Source organism: Astyanax mexicanus, chromosome 23, assembly GCF_023375975.1.
Source record: "Astyanax mexicanus isolate ESR-SI-001 chromosome 23, AstMex3_surface, whole genome shotgun sequence".
NCBI classification, from domain to species: Eukaryota; Metazoa; Chordata; class Actinopteri; order Characiformes; family Acestrorhamphidae; genus Astyanax; species Astyanax mexicanus.
The window spans coordinates 2,934,867-2,962,569 of record NC_064430.1 but is presented as its reverse complement, the minus strand read 5'-3'; the positions used below and the strand labels follow the sequence as shown (position 1 = coordinate 2,962,569).

General features: G+C 38.3%; 1 protein-coding gene across 1 annotated transcript; it reads left to right on the top strand.

The window, feature by feature from the left end:
- Nucleotides 1–27,703, top strand: znf507 (zinc finger protein 507). The gene is made up of 8 exons (XM_049470945.1): nt 1–141; nt 7,488–8,192; nt 9,380–10,926; nt 13,700–13,841; nt 14,829–14,940; nt 18,799–18,903; nt 19,720–19,854; nt 21,708–27,703. The coding sequence occupies exons 2-8, from the start codon at nt 7,490–7,492 to the stop codon at nt 21,928–21,930; spliced, it is 2,967 nt and encodes a 988-aa protein (XP_049326902.1). The 5' UTR covers nt 1–141; nt 7,488–7,489; the 3' UTR covers nt 21,931–27,703.

The following is a 27,703-nucleotide window of genomic DNA, read 5'->3' as shown; positions in this document are numbered from 1 at the left end:
TGTGAGTGTGTGTGTGTTACAGTAGTGTGTGTGAGTGTGAGGTATACAGTGTGGTGGTGGTGAGTTTATTATCGGCGGATTTTAAAGCCGGAGTTTAACCCGCCCTGCGGGCTCTCAGCCCCCGCCCGCCGCAGGACTCAGGTGTGTGGAGACGCGCGTGACTTTACCTGTTTATTACTAGAACTGAGGGTTTAACCCCCCGCGCGCCCTGCTCGCCACGCTGTCTCTGTGTGTGTACATGTGCACTGGAGGTGTGTGTTAGTTACACAGTGTGTGTGCTGTGCTCTCTCTCTCTCTCTCTCTCTCTCTCTCTCTCTCTCTCTCTCTCTCTCTCTCTCTCTCTCTCTCTCTCTCTCTCTCTCTCTCTCTCTGTTTATTACAGTGTGTATATGTGTGCATGTGCACTGGAACTGTGTGTGTGTGTGTGTGTGTGTGTGTGTGTGTGTTTATTACACACTTTCTGTGTTTGTGTGTGTCTGTTACAGTGTGTGTGTGTGTGTTTATACAGTGTGTGTTACAGTTTGTGTTAGTGTGTTACAGTGTGTGTGTGTGTGTAATAGTGTGTGTGTGTAACAGTGTGTGTGTGTGGAACAGTTTGTGTGTGTAACAGTGTGTGTGTGTGTGTGTAACTGTGTGTGTAACAGTTAGTGTGTAACCGAGTTAGAGTAAGTATGTGAGTGTGTGTGTGTGTGTGTGTGTGTGTGTGTGTGTGTGTGTGTGTGTTTTATACAGTGTATGTGTTTTATACAGTGTGTGTGTTTTATACAGTGTGTGTGTGTGTGTGTGTGTATGTGTTTTATACAGTGTGTGTGTTTTATACAGTGTGTGTGTTTTATACAGTGTGTGTGTGTTTTATACAGTGTGTGTGTGTTTTATACAGTGTGTGTGTTTTATACAGTGTGTGTGTGTGTGTGTGTGTTTTATACAGTGTGTGTGTTTTATACAGTGTGTGTGTGTGTGTGTGTGTGTGTGTGTGTGTGTTTTATACAGTGTGTGTGTTTTATACAGTGTGTGTGTGTGTGTGTGTGTGTGTGTGTGTTTTATACAGTGTGTGTGTTTTATACAGTGTGTGTGTTTTATACAGTGTGTGTGTTTTATACAGTGTATGTGTTTTATACAGTGTGTGTGTTTTATACAGTGTGTGTGTGTGTGTGTGTGTGTGTGTTTTATACAGTGTGTGTGTGTGTGTGTGTGTTTTATACAGTGTGTGTGTTTTATACAGTGTGTGTGTTTTATACAGTGTGTGTGTGTGTGTGTGTGTGTGTGTGTGTGTGTTTTATACAGTGTGTGTGTTTTATACAGTGTGTGTGTGTGTGTTTTATACAGTGTGTGTGTTTTATACAGTGTGTGTGTTTTATACAGTGTGTGTGTGTGTGTGTGTGTGTGTGTGTGTGTGTGTTTTATACAGTGTGTGTGTGTTTTATACAGTGTATGTGTTTTATACAGTGTGTGTGTGTGTGTGTGTGTGTGTGTGTGTTTTATACAGTGTGTGTGTGTTTTATACAGTGTGTGTGTGTTTTATACAGTGTATGTGTTTTATACAGTGTGTGTGTTTTATACAGTGTGTGTGTTTTATACAGTGTGTGTGTGTGTGTGTGTGTATGTGTTTTATACAGTGTGTGTGTTTTATACAGTGTGTGTGTTTTATACAGTGTGTGTGTTTTATACAGTGTGTGTGTGTGTGTGTGTGTATGTGTTTTATACAGTGTGTGTGTTTTATACAGTGTGTGTGTTTTATACAGTGTATGTGTTTTATACAGTGTGTGTGTTTTATACAGTGTGTGTGTTTTATACAGTGTGTGTGTTTTATACAGTGTGTGTGTGTGTGTGTGTGTGTGTGTTTTATACAGTGTGTGTGTGTTTTATACAGTGTGTGTGTTTTATACAGTGTGTGTGTTTTATACAGTGTGTGTGTGTGTGTGTGTATGTGTTTTATACAGTGTGTGTGTTTTATACAGTGTGTGTGTTTTATACAGTGTGTGTGTTTTATACAGTGTGTGTGTGTGTGTGTGTGTGTGTGTGTGTGTTTTATACAGTGTGTGTGTGTTTTATACAGTGTGTGTGTTTTATACAGTGTATGTGTTTTATACAGTGTGTGTGTTTTATACAGTGTGTGTGTTTTATACAGTGTGTGTGTGTGTGTGTATGTGTTTTATACAGTGTGTGTGTTTTATACAGTGTGTGTGTTTTATACAGTGTGTGTGTTTTATACAGTGTGTGTGTGTGTGTGTGTGTGTGTGTGTGTGTTTTATACAGTGTGTGTGTGTTTTATACAGTGTGTGTGTGTGTGTGTGTATGTGTTTTATACAGTGTGTGTGTGTGTGTGTGTATGTGTTTTATACAGTGTGTGTGTTTTATACAGTGTGTGTGTGTTATACAGTGTGTGTGTTTTATACAGTGTGTGTGTGTGTGTGTGTGTGTGTTTTATACAGTGTGTGTGTGTTTTATACAGTGTGTGTGTTTTATACAGTGTATGTGTTTTATACAGTGTGTGTGTTTTATACAGTGTGTGTGTTTTATACAGTGTGTGTGTGTGTGTGTATGTGTTTTATACAGTGTGTGTGTTTTATACAGTGTGTGTGTTTTATACAGTGTGTGTGTTTTATACAGTGTGTGTGTGTTTTATACAGTGTGTGTGTTTTATACAGTGTGTGTGTTTTATACAGTGTGTGTGTTTTATACAGTGTGTGTGTGTGTGTGTGTGTGTGTGTGTTTTATACAGTGTATGTGTTTTATACAGTGTGTGTGTTTTATACAGTGTGTGTGTGTGTGTGTGTGTGTTTTATACAGTGTGTGTGTTTTATACAGTGTGTGTGTTTTATACAGTGTATGTGTTTTATACAGTGTGTGTGTGTGTGTGTGTGTTTTATACAGTGTGTGTGTTTTATACAGTGTGTGTGTTTTATACAGTGTATGTGTTTTATACAGTGTGTGTGTGTGTGTGTGTGTTTTATACAGTGTGTGTGTTTTATACAGTGTGTGTGTTTTATACAGTGTGTGTGTGTGTGTGTGTGTGTGTTTTATACAGTGTGTGTGTTTTATACAGTGTGTGTGTTTTATACAGTGTGTGTGTTTTATACAGTGTGTGTGTTTTATACAGTGTGTGTGTTTTATACAGTGTATGTGTTTTATACAGTGTGTGTGTGTGTGTGTGTGTTTTATACAGTGTGTGTGTTTTATACAGTGTATGTGTTTTATACAGTGTATGTGTTTTATACAGTGTATGTGTTTTATACAGTGTGTGTGTTTTATACAGTGTGTGTGTGTGTGTGTGTGTGTGTGTGTGTGTGTGTGTTTTATACAGTGTGTGTGTTTTATACAGTGTGTGTGTGTGTGTTTTATACAGTGTATGTGTTTTATACAGTGTATGTGTTTTATACAGTGTATGTGTTTTATACAGTGTGTGTGTGTGTGTGTGTGTGTTTTATACAGTGTGTGTGTTTTATACAGTGTGTGTGTATGTGTTTTATACAGTGTATGTGTTTTATACAGTGTGTGTGTTTTATACAGTGTGTGTGTGTGTGTGTGTGTGTGTGTGTTTTATACAGTGTGTGTGTTTTATACAGTGTGTGTGTGTGTGTTTTATACAGTGTGTGTGTTTTATACAGTGTGTGTGTGTGTGTGTGTATGTGTTTTATACAGTGTGTGTGTTTTATACAGTGTGTGTGTGTGTGTGTGTGTGTGTGTTTTATACAGTGTGTGTGTTTTATACAGTGTGTGTGTGTATGTGTTTTATACAGTGTGTGTGTTTTATACAGTGTGTGTGTGTGTGTGTGTGTGTGTGTGTGTTTTATACAGTGTGTGTGTTTTATACAGTGTGTGTGTGTATGTGTTTTATACAGTGTGTGTGTTTTATACAGTGTGTGTGTGTGTGTGTGTTTTATACAGTGTGTGTGTTTTATACAGTGTGTGTGTTTTATACAGTGTGTGTGTGTGTGTGTGTGTGTGTGTGTTTTATACAGTGTGTGTGTTTTATACAGTGTGTGTGTATGTGTTTTATACAGTGTGTGTGTTTTATACAGTGTGTGTGTGTGTGTTTTATACAGTGTGTGTGTTTTATACAGTGTGTGTGTTTTATACAGTGTGTGTGTGTGTGTGTGTGTGTGTGTGTGTGTATGTGTTTTATACAGTGTGTGTGTTTTATACAGTGTGTGTGTTTTATACAGTGTGTGCTGTGCTGAGCTATTTCTCAGTGTGTTAGTGTGTGTATGCGGGTTTGTGTTTGAGTGTGTTATACAGTATTTGTGTTGTGTTGTTGTGATGTGCTCCTTTTGTGTGTGTGTGTGTGTGTGTGTGTGTGTGTGTTACAGTTTGCATGTGCACTAAGTAAAAGAGCTTAAATGACTTGAACAGTAGTGTAAATGCGTGTGGGTTGCCATGTATGCGTCAAACTACCTCATTTAACAGCTAAAAGACACTGTCTATTATAGATAAAGCTTTATTCTTGCCCTCCTCCACGTGTGTGTGTGTGTGTGTGTGTGTGTGTGTGTGTGTGTGTGTGTGTACTACACGTGTGTAAGTAGTAGTAGTAGAAAGTGATGTAACTCCAGGCTGCAGTGTGCTGAACTTCCCTCACTGAGTAAATCTGAAAGCAGAAGCTGAGTAATAGTTTTGTGGTCGGAGAGGGAAAGTTTTAAACCACAGAATCCCTCTCTCTATATAAATAAACTCATATCCACCTTTAATCATGTTAAACAGGGAGATAAGAGCTTTAAACACTGATAACAGTGTGTGTCTTACAATAGCTGGTGGGGGGAAAAAGCAGATTTCTTTTCTATAGAGAGGAAACAGTGATTTAACTCTTTAAATCCTAATTCTGGGTGCTTAATTAAAGTTTGATTAAAATTATTTAGTGACTTATTGTGTGCTGGACACTTGCTGCAGTTTCTACTACAATTCTATTGTTTGTGTTCAGCTGGTTTAAAGCTAAAACATAAGTTAAATAAATGTTACTTTAGTTTATAAAGTTATTATAAAGGGCTGCAAAGCCTCTCTATAACTTATTAATGTGTATATTGGCATTGGCTCAGATTTCTTTGACATTAAACAAATAAATAATTCTATCAAAGTTTAAAAATTTTGTCATCAAGTACAGCTACAGAGATTAAACAACAAATAACTACAAAGGAAAATAACAAAACAAAATAATACACACTATATAAAGATAGACATGGCCACACACAATTTGCAATAATACGTGAATGCCTGAATAAATAATTATTGTCTAAAATTATCTTAAAAAAATTGATAAATAAATAATTTCCCAAATACTACTTAACTTATGTTTTGAAGATTATCTTAGAATTTGTTTCAGTCGTAAAAGTTGGCATCCTGTTCCATGCAGTAATTAATATGTTATTAGTTAATAATAATTAATAAGGAATTTAGATTAGCCCTGGGTACAACAGGATACAACATCATTTAAACTGGAAAAAATAAGAGAGCACTTAGAAATGATGATTTTCTTTGATTTTACCAAATTATAAACCTCTGGAATATAATCAAGAGGAAGATGGATGATCACAAACCATCAAACCACCAAACTGAACTGCTTGAATTTTTGCACCAGGAGTAAAGCAGCATAAAGTTATCCAAAAGCAGTGTGCAAGACTGGTGGAGAAAGAGAACATGATGCCAAGATGCATGAAAAAAAAACTGTGATTAAAAACCACCAGGGTTATTCCACCAAATATTTATTTTTTGCAATGTTTGAGTCTGAAAGGTCTGCATACTTTTTTGTTACTTCAGCTATTTCTAATTTTCTTCAAATAAATGCTCTAAATGACAATATTTTTATTTAGAATTTAGAACAGATTTACAGTGATTTTAAATCAGTGAAATCACCCTGATCTCTCCTGCTCTGTGTGATGAATGTGCTGGAAAGCTGCTGTAATGGTTTTGTGTTTATTTTAAACCTGAGATGGGCGCTCTGCCGGGGTCACGCCTCCCGTCATTAAACAGGCCGACAGCTGACTTCCTCCTTCTCTGGCTGTGATGAGGGTATTTATGGGGCTGAAGTAACAGGTTCAGCTATTCCTGTTACAGTGAGGCGCTTCTCACCGGACCACCGCTCCACAGCGTTTACAGTAAATCAACAAGATAAAGTTTTCTTACTGCAGATTTTCCTCTGTTGCTGCTTTACGGTTTGTTTCTTAATTTGTAGGGGTGCACTAATGTGTGAATTCTGGGTCAATATGATATTACACATACATATTTACCAATGCAGTTACACTTAAATACACTTAACCTCTTAAAACTCATTGGCATTGGCTCATTTTTTGTGAAAAACACATATCAAAACACATTTTTGATAAACACACACTGTACACCCCCCCTCCCCCACCCCCCACACACACATTTATATTACGTACATTATGTTTGGCCAAGGGCTAATAAACATTGCTTCTTTTGTAAATTTGAAACTAAACAAATTTTCTACTCATATCTTGAGTTTAATTCATTTTCTTTTACATTTTATTAAAAAAATAATAAAAAAAAGAGTAGCACTTTTTAAAAGAAATGTAACATAAGAAAGGTAAAGGGCAAATATTAACCATGTAAGCTGTTTATATTGCTTGCAGTTTAGGTGAAGCGAGCATGTGTAAAGCATTTTAATGTAAAATTGCTTAATTTTGCTGAATTAAATACAAGTAACAAAGTAAACGAGTAACAAAAATATGAACACCACACAAGGGTTAAAATCCTTTAATTTTCCCAAAAATCATCAGTGCACCTTATGTATGATTTTTTACGAGTCAGGTATTAAGGAGCAGTAAAGCCACTCTGCTGAAGTACAGAGTTATATAAGTGTGAGTTTTCATTAAAGTTTCTCCAGCACCAAGGCTGGAGCAGCATTAGCGTTAGTTGCTAACCGCGGCGCTCAGGGTTCCTCAGTGTAGCGCTGTCGTGTGGCGTTTACTAGTGCTAAGCACTGTTAACCGCGGCTAGCTCTGCTACTTACTTAAAGTAATTTTGGCTAAATTGGGATTACTACGATAGAGCTGTGGAATGATATTGTCAATGAGAAATATGAAATGGAATCCCTTACATTTGTCCTGACATTAAACAAAATTAAAATAAGAAAGAAATGGTAAAAAAAACATGGTAACCTATATTACTGTACCTAATTGTGTGTGTGTGTGTGTGTGTGTATATGCATGTATTTCTGTGTAGTGCCATTAATTAACAATAAATCGACAATTAATGAGCATTTACAGTTTTTTATAATTTTTATAATTGTTGCAGCCCTACAATAAATACACCAATATTTGGTGAAACGACCTTCATTTTAAATCACAGCTTTCATGCATCTTGTCATGTTCTCCTCCACCAGTCTTACACACTGCTTTTGCTTTTATTCCGCTCCTGGCACAAGAACTCAAGCAGTTCTTTGCAGCTTTGTTTGATTCTTCTTCTTTCACTGGGGTTTTCAATGTTAAAAATCCTTAATGTGACATTAATAAATGCATTTCTTTTGATGTGTTCAGGTATGGAGGACAGCAGTGATGTTGTGGTCCTGGTTCCTCACCCCAGAGATCAGCAAGACTCAGACCAGCACCAAAAACACCAGAACCAGCACCAGCAGCAGCAGCAGCAGCAGCAGGCCGCCGACTCGCTGATCCAGGTGATCGAGAAGCTGAGTAAGATCGTGGAGAAACGCCCGAGACGATGCGCTCTCCCCGGGAAGAAGAGACCCTCCATGACCTGCGCCTCTCTGATCACCGTCCCCGACAGCAGAGAGGGCGGCGGGGGAGGAGCTTCCCCGTGTAAGATCTTCAGAGAACATGCTGAGGAGGTCCAAACGGCTGGAGAACCCGGAACCGGTACAGCTCCCCGAACAACCGTTACCTGCTACCAGTGCAGCCTGTGCCGCTTCCTCTCGCCCACGCTGACTGTGCTGAAGGAACATCTGAAGCAGCACGACGAGCAGCACAGCGACCTCATCCTCATGTGCTCAGAGTGTCGCTTCACCTCCAGCCACCAGGAGGAGCTGGAGGCCCACGTGAAGCTCCACCTCCTGCAAAGAGGCGGGGCTGGGTCCAGAGGAAGCGTGCAAGGCAGAACCGGGTTTTCCGGATCGAAACCTGAAACTGAATGCGGGAAAACCCCGGCCTCATCATCATCAACATCATCATCAACATCATCATCATCATCAGCTGCAGCACCTAAAAAGTGGTACAGCTACGACAACGGTACGTACCCTGGAGATAAATGAGTCCATTGTTTAGGGACTAGGGATTTAGGCACTACAGTGAGGTTTCAGAACACAGTTCTGGTTCAGAACCGGTTCCATAATCAAGCAACCTTTATTTCCACTTGGTAAATATTATATTTATTATATATATATATATATATATATATATATATATATATATATATATATATATATAAAATATTTTTTTTTCAATGTATGTAGGCTTACATAAAATAAAAGGGATTTAAAATGAAGTTTTAATTATAAGAACAAGCAAACAATGTACGATTTAATTAAGAAGAAAATAAATAATTCCAAATAAAAGGATATGCAAACAGGCAATACAGTAGAGCAATAAAACAAGGAGATAAATACGTAGAATAATAAGATATAAACACAGTTAAAGAAATAAAGGACTAAAATAACCACAATTATTTAAAAAAAAGTAAATGATGGAACTAAAATAAAAAATATAAGGAAGAAATAAATGCAATAAATAAATAAACTCATTTTTTATAAAACTCTTATACCACTTAAAAATGACGAGTTTATTTGATTTTTGCCAAATTAAAAAACCTCTGGAATATAATCAAGAGAAAGATGGATGATCACAAGCAGTCAAACAAATTTCTAGAATTTCCCCTCGGGGATCAATGAAGTAAAAAAGTATCTATCTAACCAAACTGAACTGCTTGAATTTTTGCACCAGAAGTAAAGCAGCATAAAGTTATCCAAAAGCAGTGTGTAAGACTGGTGGAGGAGAACATGATGCCAAGATGCATGAAAAAAACTGTGATTAAAAACCAACCAGGATTATTCCACCAAATATTGATTATTTCTGAACTCTTAAAACTTTATGAATATGAACTTGTTTTCTTTGCAATTATTTGAGGTCTGAAAACTTTTTTTTTGTTATTTCAGCCAGAGAAATGTTGTCTGTAGTTTATAGAATAAAACAACAATGTTCATTTTACTCGAACATAAACCTATAAATAACAAAATCAGAGAAACTGATTCAGAAATTGAGGTGATCTCTTCATTTTTTCCAGAGCTGTAGACCAATAAGCACAACAATAGTGCCATTCCAGCCATATTGTATTGTATTGTAACTACCCAGATAGTATAAAGATGTCTTGATTATTTGGCATGATGTTTAAAATGAATTAATTTTTCTCCCCCTTTCAGGAAAGTATCGCTGTCTGATCTGCAGCTACGAGTGCAGACAGCAGAGAAACTTAAAAACGCATGCCTGGAAGCATGCCGGCTTGGTGGACTGCTCGTACCCAATATTTGAAGAGGAGGCAGACCAGCGTGAAGTTAGTCCTGTACTCACCCTGAGCACCAGCCCTCCCCTGTCTCTTGGTAAAGAAGACGAGAGTATAGTGGTCTTCACGCCTGCAGAAGACAAGACAAGCCAAGCGCATTGTCTGCACAGCGGACCATCGGTTCAAATGGAGCTGTGTTCACTGGATGCGGTAAAGTGCGATGGAATTGTGACGGCAGCGACAGAAGCAGCAACAGCTGCAGCAGAAGAAGAAGAAGAAGAAGAAGAAAGTGCCAAGGGTCTTGAGGGACCCATCATTGAGAACGTTTTCTCCCTTAAAGCACCTCTGCAAGAGGAGCCGATTGTGGAAGTTCAAGTGACCCCAGAAGCACAGATGGAATTAGAGCTGGAGCTGGAGACCGAAAACCAGCAGGCGAGCACGGACAGCTTGCTGTCTTCGGTTCAGAAGATCATCAGCTGCAGCGGCAATGGCGCCGGACACGTTAACGTCATTGTAGAGAGACTGCCCTGTGCCGAGGAACCAGTGGCAAGCAGGCCTCTGCTTTTGAGTCCTGAAGTAGCTGGAGATAAGACCTTACTTGCATCCAAAGATGACGTAGACTTGGATGACCAGCCCCTCCAGAGTCACTACGAAGAACCTGAGGAAGTCGTGATCGGCTGGAACGGTGGGAACGAGAACTCTGAACATCTGGAAGAGACAAGCGACAAAGAAGAATCTGTCGTTTTGCCTCCAGATGAGAATGTACCTCCGGCTCGTAGAAGGACGCACTCGGAGTGTTTGAGACTCCACTCCTTGGCGGCGGAAGCCCTTGTGGCGATGCCCATGCGAGCTCCAGAGCTAGGCAAGTCCGTCGTTAAAGGAATGGCGGGATCTTGCCAGATCCCAGACGCTGGCCAAAGAATTCTTGAGCTTTCCACTGCCTCTGCTTCTCCAGGAACCATCTCAAGTCCATCTTCCCTGCTGAATATTGGCCTCACTGGAGTCCCGCAAGGTTCCAAGGAGGAAGTCCTCGCTGAAGGACCTTCCAAAGCTGGGATTAGCATGTCCCTGTTAACGGTTATTGAGCGCCTGCGAGAGAGGTCCGACCAGAACGCCTCCGATGAGGATATTCTGAAGGAGCTTCAGGACAATGCCCAAAGTCAGCATGGTGCAGGGGTTGCAGGGATGGTGGTAGGGTCAGGGGATGCTTCCGTCGCAGAGAGCGGGTTGGTGGAGTACATCGCCGGAAGCGAACGGCCGTACCGATGTCGCCTTTGCCTCTACAGCAGCGGGAACAAGGGCTACATCAAGCAGCACTTGCGCGTCCACAGGCAGAGGCAGCCCTACCAGTGCCCGATTTGCGAGCACGTCGCCTGTGACAGCAAGGACCTGGAGAGTCATATGATCCATCACTGCAAGACCCGCATGTATTCCTGCAAACAGTGCGGAGACACTTTCCACTATAAGGTGAGCTTTCATTAGTCTTTTGCAGTGAATTAAAAGTTTGTCTTTTCAATCAATTTCACTGTTTCAGACAAATTTCAAGTGTCAGGATAAAATCATGACAAGCTCACTAGAGTCAAATTGCAGTCGTGTCATCTTGATTGTTCAGTGTAAAGCCCAATTTATACTTCTGCGTCAAACCTACGCCGTGGCTTACTCATATGTAGCTACACAGTGGTGAGTTTATACTTCTGTGTGCGTGTATCAGCAGCTCTGTGTCCCTCTGCAGTTTAAACTGCGAAGGGGTGAATGTGTGGGTGGGGACGCAAGGCCCGGCGGACCAATCACAGCTGTGGTTGTCTCTGTCGTTCGACGCCTAGTTCCTTTTCCAGAGAGGTGCGTGTCAAGCTACGGCGTAGGCTACAGCATAGTGTATGCTGTGACGCGTAGGCTGCAGCGTAAGTTTGACGCAGAAGTAGAAATTGGGCTTAAGGTGGTTAGATTTTAAGGTTTATCTAGTCCTGGCGTTTAGATAAAATCAAACTTGTTGATTGAGACTTGGCTCATGCAACTAGTGAACAATGTCAATAACCAATAGGAAAGCTACATGAAGCCACAAGCCAATGAGAACGTTTGCGGAACTAGACATGGATGAGTTTTTGGCGATGGCTCGAAAACCATTACTTTCCTGGAGTGTAGAAAAGGAGAAGAAACTGGTGGAGCCTTGAAGTCTCTTTGATGTGTCTTTCTATTTATACCACGACAGTGTTGGAAATGTGGAAATATAAAATAATAAAAGTCTAATCTTATTGCAGTCTTGCAAATAGTGACCCTACAAGATTCCCAGTCTTTGCAAAATCTTAATCTGTGACTAAAAAGACAGTGACTTATCTTTAGATGTGAAAGGGTGTCAGAATTTAGTCTTTTAAAAGTGTTTTCAGAGTCTTTTCACAGTCGTTTAGAGTACGGTTAGCATTAGACTACGTTCACACAAGGGGCTCAAACGATTAGTAGATGTAATCAACGACAGTACTTTCTATAATCCTCCTTAAACCGTATCCAAAAAGTGCTTCAACCTTCTTCTCAAGCTTAAATAGAGTTTCCTCTAGTCAAACCCCACGAATGACTTCTTTTTTTTCTTTTTAATAAATTAATAAAATCTACTCCTGTAAATGATTCCAGCTCAAATCGTGCTGAACTTCTGCAGCTGCTGAATGGCTCGTTGGTTGACTAATGAGTTGGACTGGATATGTTAGATCAGGGGAAATACCAGAACATGTATTACATGAGAGTTCAGTGATTTTACCCTGATCGAGTACGTCTACTAAACGAAGTGTGGCCGAGCCGCAAAATCCTGTCAGAGCTGCCTCTAAAATCTTTAATATATGGTGGGTTTTACAGTAGGTAGATCTAGGCAGACCTTTTCTACATTGTAGATTAAGGCCCCGTCCACATGAAGCCAGGTATTTTTAAAAACTGAGGGTTTTTGTCTCCCGTTTTGGCCTTCGGTCCACACAAAAAGGGCGTTTTCGGCCACTGAAAGCTTTTTTTCGGTGGAGATTTTTGAAAATTCTGCTACCTGTTTTTTTAAAAATAAGGTAGTTGTTACTGAGAAGTGACAAGAAAACTTCAAAATGTCTCGAGAATACCTGTTAATTTCAGCGTTTTTTAGTGGTATGGCATTTCCGTGTGGATGAAGATATTTCTAAAACTTGAGACAAAAAGCTCAGTTTTTAAAAATATCTGGATTCGTGTGGACAGGTCACCCAAACTATGAAGACAGAGCACATGGGATTGTTTTAAAACAAAAATTAAAAAGTGTTAAACAAACCAGAATATTTTAGATTTTAGATTCTTCAAATAAGCACCTCAGTCAGTCAGCTTTATAAGGTAGAGTCACCTGGAATTCAGGCTTTCAGTTAACAGCTGTGCTGAACTCATCAAGAGTTAATTTGACTCAACTTGAATTTCTTGTCTCTTAATAAAGTGTTTGAGAGCATCAGTTAAAGTAAAGTAGTGAAGAGGTAGAGTTACAGGTATACAGTGAATAGTGAATATTTGACTAATGTTCTAATCCAGATTATGACAAGCAACAACTACTCAAGTAAATAAAATAAAAAGATGCTTAAATTATTTTAAGAAATAAAGATCAGTCAATATGAAACACTTCAAAAACTTGATGATGAAGATGATGAAACTGGCACTCATCAAGACCGGTCCAGGAAAAAGGAAGAGCGAGAGTTACTTTTAAGTTACTACATGATTCCTTATGGGTTCCTTTATAGTCTGATAGATCAGGCATAAAGTTATCCAAAAGCAGTGTGTAAGAATGGTGGAGGAGAACACCCACTTTGGGTATTTCACCAAATATTGATTATTTTTGAACTCTTAAAACTTGAATATGAATATAAACTTGTTTTTTTTGCATTATTTGAGCTCTGAAAGCTCTGCGTCTCATTTTCTGCTAATAAATGCTCTAAATGACAATATTTTTATTTGGAATTTGGGAGAAATGTTCATTTTTACTCAAACATAAACCATTAAATAGCAAAATCAGAGAAACAGATACAGGACTACAGTCTGTTGTCTATATTTGGTAAATCAGTTGGGGTGTATTGATTTCTCCGGGTGCTTGATCGCGCCCCCTGCACTGCGGCGAGGATCATTAGCCCCGTCATCGAGCGGCTCTGGAGTTTAGTCAGTAATTGTGGAGCTGTTGATCCGGCGCTGTGAGTTTATTAATAAAGCTGCTGCTTGTGAGAAAAACGCTGACGGCTTTTATAAATATCTCTCTCAGAGTCAGCTGAGGAACCACGAGAGGGAGCAGCACGGCCTGGGAGACGCCTCGCCGACCCTCACCGCCGCCTGCCAAACCACAGCAACCACCGACCAGCCCGACAAGATCAGCGACGAGGCCGAGAAGATCATTACAGATGAGGGTGAGAGTGATGTCTGTTTAGAACGCATGTAATTTTACAAGCATATTTGATAATGGCGTATTTTATAAACTAAAATTAAGAATAGCTGTAGTTTTAGATATTAGAAATATAATATAACAAAATATTTGGCCTGAGTCTTTCTCCAGTTTTTGTTCACTTTGTCACTTGTTCAGTGTCAAGTTTACCTTAGCAGAGCTATTCTAATCAAGTATGTACATCAGCAAAGCTATATTGTAAAAAAAAAAAAAATTAAATTAAACATTTACCTCAGCAGAGCTATTCTAATCAAGAATGTACCTTAGCAGTGCTATTCTAATCATGCATTAATCTAAGCAGTGCTGTTATAACCAGGAATTACCCTCAGGAATGCTTTTATAATGAAGAATTTACCTCAGCAGTGACGTTCTAATCATATATTTACCTTTGCAGTGTATTTCTAATCATGCATTCATTTAAGCAGTGCTGTTATAATAAAAAAAAAATACTTCAGCAGAGCTATTCTAATCAAGAATGTACCTTAGCACTGCTATTCTAGTCATGCACTTACCTAAGCAGTGCTATTTTAATCGTAAACTTACCTCAGCAGTGCTGTTATAATCATACATTTATTTGAGCAGTGCTGTTATAATCATGGATTTACCTCAGCAATGCTGTTATAATCATGCATTTACCTCAGCAGTGCTATTCAAATCATACATTTACCTCAGCTGTGCTATTTTATTCATGAACTTACCTTAGCAATGCTATTATAATCATGCATTTGCCTCAGCAGTGCTATTCTACTCCTACATGTATCTGATTATTGCTACTCTAGTCATGTATTTACCTCAGCAGCGCTGCTGTACTCGTACATTTATTTTATCAAACCAGCTGCAGATAGGATCAGAACTGTACTAGACTGTTTTAATGAACCGGTGATGATTTGTATGATTATTTGTGTTTATTATAATATTAGTGTTGTGTAAATGTGTATTTTCTGTTGTGCAGACTCGGTCAGTGATCAGAAAGTGTATAAGTGTGACGTGTGTGATTACACCAGCTCCACCTACGTTGGGGTGAGGAACCATCGCAGGATTCACAATTCTGACAAACCCTACAGGTGTGTGTTCCTTTTTAAAGTTACTGTTTAAAGTTTTATATTTTATCGATCAATTGTTAACTAATTAATCAAATGTTGCTAAAAATGCTGGAATTGAACTGGAAGAATACATAATTTGCACTGATTGCAAAGCAATGCACAACTAATGTACAACTGATGATGTAATGTGTGTGTTTTCGAAAACCTCAGCTCACCAGCCATACTGACCTGCACTCATCTATTTATCATTTTATTCTAATTTTATTTATCATTTTTAACCCCCCGTTCCTTCCTTTCACTCCTATTCATTTTAATATTGTATAAAATATATTATATAAAATCAAAGTAAGTTATCATTGATTATAAAATGTAAAAAAATTTAGCGAAATATATTTAGTTTTTACTGAATGTTTGCAAATTTAATAACAATAAAACTTTTATTTAGTTTTAATAATGTGTGTATGTATATATATATATATATATATATATATATGTATATGTGTGTGTGAAAAAATAAATAAATTAATAAATTAACCTTTATTGTCATTGCACATTTTACTCGCACAGTTACACAACAAAACTGAATTACAGCGATCCACTGATTGTAATAAATAAAAAAAAATAACACATGCATTTAAATGCAGTAGCGCTCTCTGACCACATAAGGGCAGTGTTGTCTAAGTTTAAACCTCCTCCAGCTGATGCTGCTCTGTTCACTCACTTTCACTCTCTCTTTCACTCACTCTCTCTCTCTCGCTCTCTTTCTCACGCTCTGTCTCTCTCTCCCAATTTTTCAATTTAAAGTAGCTTTATTGGCATGTATTGCAATTAAAAACCATTGCCAAAGCAATAAAACAAGAAGTTATTATACAAAAGGTAAAACAAATAAAAATACATATAAAAAATATATATATTAACATATGTTGCATATAAAAGTAAGTCAAATAGATAAAAATAAAAAAGATAAATGAATAAGATATCAATAACAGTGTTATATATTATTTAAGAAGAGTTGTGATTCGACTTGAGTAAGCTGATTTCTGTGATTATGTAGAGCTGAGACGTATTTGGTTGACAGCTTCTTCTCCGAGAACAACTCTGAGTTCATCTCTCTCTCTCTCTCTGTCTCTCACTATCTCTCTCTCTCTCTCTCTCACTATCTCTCTCACTATCTCTCTCTCTCTCTCTCTCTCTCTCTCTCACTATCTCTCTATCTCTCTCTCTCTCACTATCTCTCTCTCTCTCACGATCTCTCTCTCTCTCACTATCTCTCTCTGTCTCTCTCTCTCACTATCTCTCTCTCTCTCACGATCTCTCTCTCTCTCACTATCTCTCTCTCTCTCTGTCTCTCTCTCTCACTATCTCTCTCTCTCTCTGTCTCTCTCTCTCACTATCTCTCTCTCTCTCTCTCACGATCTCTCTCTCTCTCACTATCTCTCTCTCTCTCTGTCTCTCTCTCTCACTATCTCTCTCTCTCTCTCTCTCTCTCTCACGATCTCTCTCTCTCTCTCTCTCTCTCACTATCTCTCTCACTATCTCTCTCTCTCTCTCTCTCTCTCACGATCTCTCTCTCTCTCTCACACTCTACACCTCTCTCTCTCTCTCTCTCTCTCACACTCTCTCTCTCTCTACACCTCTCTCTCTCTCTCTCTCTCTCTCTCTCTCAAATTCAAATTCAAAGTTGCTTTATTAGCATGACAAATTTTCACATTTGTATTGCCAAAGCTGTGATTAACAAATATATATATATTCCTGACAAAATTTAACATAAGATAACTGTACAGGTAAATTTGAACACAAGTTTAAGTAAACAATTAAATTAATTATTATAAGAAAAAAAAAACACATATGATTTATAATAAAGAGTAATAGAGCTTGTAGTTCTGTACAGCAGTGTATCTGTGGTCACTCACTGTCCCTCAGGCTGTGGCAGGCCTGGACGTACTGCGCTGCCAGAGTGCAGCACTCACTGTGTTCCCCCAGCAGGTAGGGGAGTTTTTCTGGATCGGGGATGTTTTTAAATGCAGGTAATTTGTGGGTGAATTTGGTGTAGAATTGGGTTCTAATCTGGGAATATTTGGGACATTCTGTAAGGAAGTGCAGCTCTGTCTCTGGTCTGTTCAGTGGGCAGTGTGGGCACACTCTCTGCTCTTTGGGCAGCCAGGATTTCTTGTGCCTGCCCGTCTCTATGGCCAGGCTGTGGGCACTGAGTCTGTACCTGGTCAGGGTGGACCTCAGTTTGGGGTCAGTCAGTCTCACTATCTCTCTCTCTCTCTCTCTCACGATCTCTCTCACGATCTCTCTCTCTCTCACGATCTCTCTCTCTCTCACGATCTCTCTCTCTCTCACGATCTCTCTCTCTCTCGCTATCTCTCTCTCTCTCACTATCTCTCTCTCTCTCACTATCTCTCTCTCTCTCACTATCTCTCACTCTCTCTCTCTCTCTCTCTCTCACTATCTCTCTCTCTCTCTCTCACTATCTCTCTCTCTCACTATCTCTCTCTCTCTCTCTCACTCACTCTCACACGCAGTGTATAGTGTTTGGTATTTGGGGTTAAAGTATCTCATTCCCTCAGAATCAGCGTGTTCTGCGTCTCCCAGTGGGGCGTCTCTGAGAGTGAGGAGACGTCTCCCGGCGTTCTGCTCCGCTACCCCACGTCTACTTCAAACAGCCCCTCCGAGACGCCAGCCTCTTTCAACTAACACCAGGCTGCCGGCCGCGCTTTGTCCTCCGCCTCTCGCAAATGGCCTCTTACAGGACTTCAGACGGCCGCCCGCGGGCACACGCACGGATCACAGCCGGCCTCGCAAATTAGCGCCCAAACAAACAGACCCACACGCGCTGACAGAAGCACAAATAGAGATTTATCCTCGCCACGAGGAGCCCGGCGTCTCCGGGGCAGGGCCTGCACGGGTATGAGTGCGTGTGGTGTAAATGCGAAAGTCTGCAGTGATTAGTGAAGGTGTTGTGCCGAATTCAGCACCCCTGCCAGGAAAAGCACCCTCTTTTCAGAGCCTATTTCTAAGTAAAGTTAAAGCGCTTTTATCAAGAAGACGGTGCATATGCGCTGCTGAGAGAGGGGGCTTTGCATGGCAGGGGTGCAGATTTCAGCAATACTATGGTGCCGCCAGAAAAAAGCACCTCCTCTCGGAGCGCTTTTCTAAGTCAAGTTAAAGCAGTTCAATCAAAAAGATGGTGCGTACGCACTACCAAAAGGTGGTGCTTTTCATGGCGAGCGTGCAGATTTTGGCACCACTGTGGTGTCGAATTCAGCACCCCCGCCAGGAAAAGCACCCCCACTCGAAGCGTATTTCTAAGTAAAGTTAATGCACTTTAATCAAGAAGACGGTGCGTGTATGCGCTGCAGAGAGAGGGTGCTTTTCATGGCAGGGGTGCAGATTTTGGCACTACTATGGTGCGGAATTCAACACCCCTGGCAAGTAAAGCACCCCCACTCGGAGCGTATTTCTAAATAAAGTTAAATAAAGTTAAATAAAGTGCTTTTACCAAGAAGACGGTGCACTGATGCACTGCAGAGAGAGGGTGCTTTTCATGGCGGGGTTGCAGATTTTGGCACTACTATGGCGTGGAATTCAGCACCCCCGTCAGGAAAAGCACCCTCTCTCAGGGAGAGGCTGCAGGTGAAATTTTTATTATTTCTTAACAGTATCCCGGATAGTTTCATTTTCTAAAAAATGAACAGGACAATGATCCAAAGCACACCAGCAAGTCCACCTCAGAATGGCTTAAAAAAAAAAAAAAAAAGGGTTTTGGGATGGCCTAGTCAAACACTGGTGCATCGCTGTTACTTCCGGTTAATTGTTTAACTGTATGCTGTAACTGCAGCCCGTGTTCATGAGTGAATTTTGCTCCAACAGGTGCTGCAACTGCGACTTCGCCACCACCAACATGAACAGCCTGAAGAGCCACATGAAGAAACACCCGCAGGAGCACCAGGCTGTTCACCTGCTGGAGCAGTACAGGTGAGTGGTCTAAGGCACTGCCACTGTGAGAGATTGCGAGAGATTGCTCCTTGCAGCATTGCATCAGCTGCTGGAGCCCTGAGAGAGCACAGTTGGCCTTGCTCTCTCTGGGTGGGTTTAGTAGATGGCGCTCTCTCTTCCTCTCATCACTCCTAGGGTGATGTGGATCAGCACAAGGCTGCGTCTGTGAGCTGATGTATCAGAACCAAGTCGCTGCGCTTTCCTCCGAGCGTTAGCGCTGTGATGCTACTCACTAATGTTCAAAAAGAGGTGGAGTCTGACTTCACATGTGTAGAAGGAGGCGTGTGCAAATCTTCAGTCCCCCTCCTGGTGTTGGGGCATCACTAGTGATGGGGAACATGTAGCTAAGTATCTGCTAAATTGGTGGGACAATTGGTCTAGCTAAATTGGGAGAAAATTAGAAGTAAAAAAAAGAAATGCAAATATTAACAGAAATAAAAAAAATCAATGTTTAATATGGTATTATTTGGTATTGTCTAAATAGACTAAAATAGTCCAAATAAAACAAAAAAAAGTTTATTATTGTCTTATCTATTATATTGTCTATTATTGTCTTTGTTATTTTAGGTAATACAGTCATTAATTTTAGTATACAGCTTTTATTTATATTTTCTGCCCTGGGGCTTTTATTATGAAACCCCACATGGCGGATTAGCCATTATCTCTATCTTTTTTTTTTGGGTGTAGGATTTTAATGCGACCCCCTGGATAATGCAGCTCTACAAACTAAAGCTACCTTCTAAGTAAAACCTTTTTTTTAATTCGTGATTTATCTTATTTCTCTTCTTAATTCAGGTGTTCTCTGTGTGGCTACATGTGCAGTCATCCTCCATCCCTGAAATCCCACATGTGGAAACACGCTGGAGATCAGAACTACAACTATGAGCAAGTGAACAAAGCCATTAATGAGGCGATGTCCCAGAGCAGCAGGTAGAAAAAACTGCTTATATTACCTTATATATAATCTTCGAGCTTATACTACTTTACTACAGCTTTAATTACTTTACAATATACTTGTGTTTTGCCATTTAGCACATGCTAACACTAATGTGTGATAAACGCTCTGCATATACTGTTCATTATCGTATTTTTTGCACAATAAGGTGCACTGTAATATCCTTTAATATTCCCAAAAATCATCAGAGGGTCTTAGAATTCATACATAAGGAGCACCGGATTATATCAGTCAGGTATTAAGGAGCAGTAAAGTCACTCCACTGAAGTACAGAGTTATACAGGGGTTTCAGTTTAGTTCTCAGCACTGAAACTGGAGCAGTATTAGCATTAGCTGCTAACCTTGCTAGCCATTTGGCCCTTCAGAGGTGATATTATTATAAGGGTGATAGTATCATTGGCCTATATTCTGCTCGTTTACCGCGTTAAAACAAGCTAAGTGGGACAAACCACTAGGTAATATCGCCCTGTCAGTTAGGCGGCATTAGCAGTTAGCCGCTAATGCAAATGCTAATGCTCCAGCCTTCTCTGGAAATCTAGAAATCTAAGCTTACTGTAAATAAACGGAAGCGCTTTACTCATACTTTGCTTATTTACCAAATAAACAGTTTTCAGGTGAAATAAATGTAAATGGAGCTGAGGCTAAGCTAACCCCATTAAATGTAAGGGGAGCCGAGGCTAAGCTAATGCCATTGTATATAATTGGAACCGAACCTAAGCTAAGCTAACACCATTGAATGTAAAGGAAACTATGCTAAGCTAGCCCCATGTAATTTAATAAGAGCCGAGGCTAAGCTAAGTCTATTGAACGTAATTGGAACCTATGCTAAACTAACACCATAAAATGTATTGGTAGTCGAGGCTAAGCTAATGCCATTGGATGGAATGGTAGTCGAGGCTAAGCTAACGCAATTGGATGGAATGGTAGTCGGGGCTAAGCTAACGCCATTGGATGGAATGGTAGTCAAGGCTTAGCTAACGCCATTGGATGGAATGGTAGTCGGGGCTAAGCTAACGCCATTGGATGGAATGGTAGTCGGGGCTAAGCTAACGCAATTGGATGGAATGGTAGTCGAGGCTAAGCTAATGCCATTGAATGGAATGGTAGTCAAGGCTTAGCTAACGCCATTGGCTGGAATGGTAGTCGAGGCTAAGCTAACGTGATTGGATAGAATGGTAGTCGAGGCTAAGCTAACGCAATTGGATAGAATGGTAGTCGAGGCTAAGCTAACGCCATTGGATGGAATGGTAGTCGGGGCTAAGCTAACGCCATTGGATGGAATGGTAGTCGGGGCTAAGCTAACGCCATTGGATGGAATGGTAGTCGGGGCTAAGCTAACGCCATTGGATGGAATGGTAGTCGAGGCTAAGCTAACGCCATTGGATGGAATGGTAGTCGAGGCTAAGCTAACGCCATTGGATGGAATGGGAGCTGAGGCTGAGCTTGTGCTCAGGTTAACTTCACTCAGTGCTGTATCTCTGAAAACATTTTGTCCTTTGAGTTTTGAGTATATGAATATTCATGAGCAGCAGCTAAAACCTGTCTTTCTGCGGACACCTCTAATCTAGGGAATTAAAGCAGGGCTACATATAAACAAAAACAGCTCACATAGCATTCATTCATACTAGAGACACAACTAGACATTTTAAAATTTAATTTAAAAACGATGGAATGAGACCTTTAATGTTTTCGGTTGCCAAATAATCAGTGCATCCCTCGTTAGCCCATAACCCTAACTTTCTCTGCTGTGTTTAATTATTAATTCAGATGTTCAGACTCTGCTCTCTGTTAAATTTCTCTTCTCCTCGGTTTCTCTCCTGGTGGTAAGGTCTCCGGTCGTGCCCGCTAAGGTTGGCGCGGGCAGCAGGGAGAAATCTGCGCCCGGCGTGACCTGCATGCTGCTGTTCTGCTGCTGCATCTGCGGCTTTGAGTCCACCGTCAAGGAGAACCTGATGGAGCACATGAAGGAGCATGAGGGAGACATCATCAGCATCATACTGAGCAAAGAGCAGCAGGGAGGAGAGCCTGCAGAGCCTAGTGCGGTGCAGTGAGGACCGGAGAGCATATACACACACATATATACACACATATATACACATATATACACATATATACCAGTCAAAAGTCTGGACACACCTTCTTATTCAATGTTTTTCCTCTTTATTTCTTTATTACATTTATTTTCCACATTGTAGATCAATATTAAATACATAAAAAAACAATTAAGAGACACTGAATTAAGGGAATTATGTAGAAAACAGTTAAAAAAAGTGTTTTTCCTCCACATTAATCATCTAATCTAAACCTAAAGAACTGAGATGGTGATTTGAGGTGATTTAATTGGGATGAGCAGCAACTATTGTTCAGAGATTAAAATACCAAGAGTGTGCAAATCTGTCCTCAAAGAGGAGAAGAAGAATAGCTTTAATATACAGCTCTGGGGGAAAAAATGAAGAGATCACTTCAGTTTCTGAATCAGTTTCTCTGATTTTGCTATTTATAGGTTTATATTTGAGTAAAATGAACATTGTTGTTTTATTCTATAAACTACAGACAACATTTCTCCCAAATTCTCCTAAATAAAAATATTCTCATTTAGAGCATTTATTTACAGAAAATGAGAAATGGCTGAAATAACAAAAAAATAAATAATAATGCAATTAATTCATAAAATTTTAAGAGTTCAGAAATCAATATTTGGTGGAATAACCCTGGTTGGTTTTTAATCACAGTTTTTTTTTTCATGCATCTTGGCATCATGTTCTCCTCCACCAGTCTTACACACTGCTTTTGGATAACTTTATGCTGCTTTACTCCTGGTGCAAAAATTCAAGCAGTTCAGTTTGGTGGTTTGATGGTTTGTGATCATCCATCTTCCTCTTGATTATATTCCAGAGGTTTTTAATTTGGTAAAATTAAAGAAACTCATAATTTTTAAGGGCGCTCTATTTTTTTTTACCAGATCTTTCTTTAAAAAGAAAGAAAACACATTGAATTAGAAGAGGAGAAGTGTGTCCAAACTTTTGACTGGAGCTGCACACGCATTCACAAAATAAATAAAAATCACACAATCTCTTACATTACAACATTTAGAGCCAGTAACTTTTGCACAAATTCACCTTTTCGCTCGGTGTGTTCACGCTCACATTCATTTTCGCCACAATTTACAATTTTTGCTTTAAATTCAAGTTTTCTGTGCTTTCAAAAAGATCCTAGATAGAACTTTTATTTTTGATTATTTCTTTTCTTTCCTTTTTTTTATTTTACTACAACCCCAAATTGAACAGAACATGTTATTAAATAAGGAAATAACAACAAAATAGATGGATAAAAAAAGGGTTTTCCTACATTTCTTACATTTTTTTTTTTTTTACTTTTATTTGATTGCAGATAGTATGCACCCAAGATATCTCATGTTTTATATGCTCATTAACTCTTCATTTTACTTGTTAATATACACCAAATCCTGCATTTCAAGCCTCCAACCAGTTTCAAATACAGCATATATTACATATACAGCATTAACTGTATAGAATATATACAGCACATACATAATCCATATTATGAGAAGAAATAACTACTCAACTAAGTAAAGAAAAAAAATACTTTAAGACAAAATGAAGGTCAGTAAAGTAAAGTAAAAAGAAAGTATTCTCATGTGCAGTCACCAGAAAGTGCATTAAAAAAGTTACGATGATGGAACTGGCACTCATCAGAAGCCGCAAGTTAACAGCTCCCCAGATAAGAGCACCTAAATACTTCTTCACAGAGTATTTTGGTTTGTTTTAAACACTTTTAAGTTACTACATGTTTCCTTATGTGTTCCTTCATATTCTGATAGATCGCATTACTGTTAATTTACTATGTAGGAAAAAAAACTATATGTTTATAAATATATTTAAGTTCAGCAGATAAAACATGAAATATTATCTTGGGTTCATACCGTCTGATATTAAAAAAAAAAAAGTACAAGAGTTTTCAAAACTTTATTTTAATTTGGGGATATATTTCATTTTTTACACATTATTTTCAACAATTAAGAGTCTTTCAGGAACTTTAAGTTGGGAAGACTGAATATATTTTCTATAGGATGGATATTATATTGGACTGAATAATTACAAAAATTAATCATGTACTGACGTTTATGAATATATGGGTTTTCCTGAAAGGCTGAAAGTTTTTCATACCTCAAGTCAAACTTGTTATACACAGTATATATATATATATATATATATATACACAACATTTATAATGTAGGTTAAAGGTTAGGACTTAGGAGAGGGTTAATCATACACAGGGCAGCTTCTTCAGTTCTGTACTTCTATAATATTATTAGTTTCTTTATTATTATTATTATTATTAATATTTATGTTAATTATATAGTTTTTTTTGTCTTGTTAAAGTTTGGAAGGAAATTGCAGATCGAGGGGTTTTGCCTTTTTTGTTTTTGTAGTCGATATATACATATAAATATATATTTATCGTTTTAATTTATATATATTTTTTGCATGTACCCTTCCGTTATGTCCACGCAAAGGAGGCGATTTCGCTCTGAATCTGTTCTTTGGTGCTACCGACTCTTATCTTGAATGAAGAGTCACTTTTGGGGAATGTATCTTAAACCTTTAGATAAGCCAGTAGGAGAAAGTCTCTGTTTTTTTTTTTATTTTTTAGTGTTTATTTACTATATAAAAGTATAAAAGCACAAGTTTAAAAGTGTCATCAAACATTCTAATGGTAAAACCGGTCCAAAAATCAGAAAAATATAAAAAAAATATATATTATTAAAAAATCAATAATAATATGAAGAAGATCCTGCAGCGTAAACCAAGTGTGCCGTTATATTTTATCATGGAAGAATTACTACTCACCACTGTAATATTAATGGGGAAGTTCACAAGTAAAAAAATATAGGAATTCAACCATATATCTTCTTTATCTACAATTTTAAGCAGCTACAAAAACATTTAAAAGTCATTTAAGTGAGAAAACACAGTACAGGAAAACGTCTGGCTGACCCACATGGAAACAACAGCTTTAGCCTTTAGCTCAGATTAACATTGACAGGTGAATAAAAATAAATAAATAAATAAAAAATTAAAAATATATAAAAGCAGCTTGTCTGGGTCATACATCACTTCAGCTGCTGGACTACTAAACAATAGGGGTGTTCTAAAACTTTTGACTGGTAGTATATACAGTATATACACATATTTCCTTCTATTATTCTGCTGGTTTGACTTCACGAGGTCAGATTTTAAGAAAAACTGCCCCAATCTTAAATATAATTTAAATATAATCTTATACAAGTTACGTTTATTAAAACATTAAAGGCTAAGCAGGTAAAAGTCTTTTAAAAAAGGCATAAATCTGATTTATTTTAGACTGTTTACATTATTAATCTTTTTAACGTGACTCTTATATCTGACATCTCTGAACAGTTCACGCTTAGTAAGTGGCATGCATGCACAACAGAGCAGTGCTTCACGTTAAGTTTCACTTTAACCCTTATAAGCCAGAATTCTAGAGCTATGAATGAGTTCAGACTGCAGCTGAAAGAGCTTCGCACCGATAATAATTGCTCTCAAGCTCACAGTAAAAAGATGCCTCATTTGTCCACAAACAGATTTGTATTATTTTTATATATTTTTGTATATTGAAGCTTCAGCCGCAATTTGTAGTCAACAGATTTTTGAGCCAATTCATTAAGAACACCTCACCTGCCTGCAATGTGAGCCTTCTAATATTATTAGAAGCTCTTATTCACTGCTGCTGTCCATTTTCACACAAACGTCACACTTATGTCGTCAAATACGACTTAAAAATTCAGATTTGGTCCACAATTATCTAAAGTTATCAAATATAAAGGATGGGATGGTCAAATAGGAGAATAGAAGGGCTGCGAAACTATGATAAACAGCAAACTATAACCTCCATTTTTGCTAAGCTTTTATTTTACTAAACCGATCAGCACTTTAGGGACCGTAGGAAAAATACCAAACAAAGAAATAAATGATAAATATAAAATAAATGTGTAAAGAAATAAATAAAATATATTTTTAATGTACATTTCTTTGAATTTTTCCGCTGGTTTGACGTAACTGAAGCCAAAATCCAGCCTTGCTCACATATCTCAAGTGCTGAGTGATGTTTTAGGGAGCGTGGGGAAAAATACCGGACAAAATAAATAATTAATAAATCATATAATCATTCTCAGAATGTGAAATCACGATGTCAAACCAACGATAAAATATATATGTGAACATTTCTTTGTATTGACATAACTGAAGCCCCCACTCATCGCTGTTGTCCATTTTCCCGTCTGCTCAAACATACATTTTCTGTCTACTCAACACCTTTTTTTTATTTTTTCCTTCTTTTTGATGTAAAAGCCGCTTTAACTCTGATCTGGCCGTCCAGAAAGAGTGACATTGACTCAAATCAGATATGTACCCCATCAGTTTTCAATGCCACATGTAGAAGTGACCCAAATTCTAATAGAAAATGTCTTGGTGTGTTTTTTGATGTTTCCAGTAGGGGTGGGCTGCGATATGGCCCTAAAATAATATCACGATACTTCATGGTATTTTTGTGATAACGATACTCTTTTTTAAAAAATATTTTAAAAATACACTATACACTGCAAGAAAAAAAAATATACATTTTATTATTACATACAATATAATACTGCACATCCCTAAGTGATATATTAAAAAATACAAGAATTTTATCAGATTTGCAACAAAGGTCAATTATCCAGAAAGTTATGATACTAATAATAATGCACTCCAAATATCTCCATATATCCAGGATTAAAGTAAAATAAATGATACTGGACAGATATAATCTGTCTCTAGTAGATATATAATGGGAAATGGGATGGGTGATATGGCACGATATTTTAGGGTATAATATCGTTCACGATATTTTAAAAAAAATGACGATATTATCGTGTACGATACGATATGGCGCACCCCTAGTTTCCAGCACTGAGCCACACTTTAGGGAGCGTGGGAAAAATACTGGACTAAATGAATAATGAAAAAATCTTATAAACTTTCTCAAAATGTGACCATGTGATGTCAAACCAGCGCTAATATATATATTTTTGTACATTTTTAAGTAAATTACAGGAAAGATGGTCAACTATAAAGAATAGGAGAGTCGTGAATTAGTAAGTAGCTCAGGTGAGGTCTGATCAGGTGAGCTCATCACCGCAGGTAATAAATGCAGATGTCTGTGTTTTGAAGTGAGCTTTTATTTTCTCTCTAATGCTGTAATTTGTGTTGAATGTTGTGTTTAAAAGGCTGTTTTTCTATCAGCACAGCCTTCAGTTCCCTCCAGCAGCGGAGCTTTGTCTCCACAGCTCTTCTGACAGGCCGTATTGTTCAGAGCGCGGCGTGTTGATGGGGAAACTGCACACCTTCCTGTGTTTTATTCACTGAAAAACTGAAAAATACGTCTTTATATAAAAATAATGCCACTCATAACCTCCCTAGGTTTAAAAAGAAGCATGCAGAGAGGTCCAAAAATCTCAAATTAACCTTTTATCAGAATTTAAAACAGAACAAAAGATAAATGTTTCAGTTTTTCTCTGGTTTTCATAAGGATTTTTACTTTTTTAACCATTAAATACAAATTAAATGTTCATTTTTAATAAACATGCCGACAACGTGATTGGGAGATGGCTTGTTTGAACCCAAAACAGAACAAAAGATAAATATTTTAGCTTTTCTAGCTTTTCTTCTTGTGTTTTTTTTATTTTATTAATTTTCATACTTTTTTCACCACTGAATTAAATTACATTAAATAGCCTATATATTA

Bases quoted from the DNA above. Each gene is read 5' to 3' on its own strand.
- znf507 (XM_049470945.1), top strand. From the start codon at position 7,490: ATGGAGGACAGCAGTGATGTTGTGGTCCTGGTTCCTCACCCCAGAGAT. The intron at 10,927-13,699 runs GTGAGCTTTCAT...TATCTCTCTCAG, and splicing joins GAGACACTTTCCACTATAAG to AGTCAGCTGAGGAACCACGA. The intron at 13,842-14,828 runs GTGAGAGTGATG...TCTGTTGTGCAG, and splicing joins GAAGATCATTACAGATGAGG to ACTCGGTCAGTGATCAGAAA.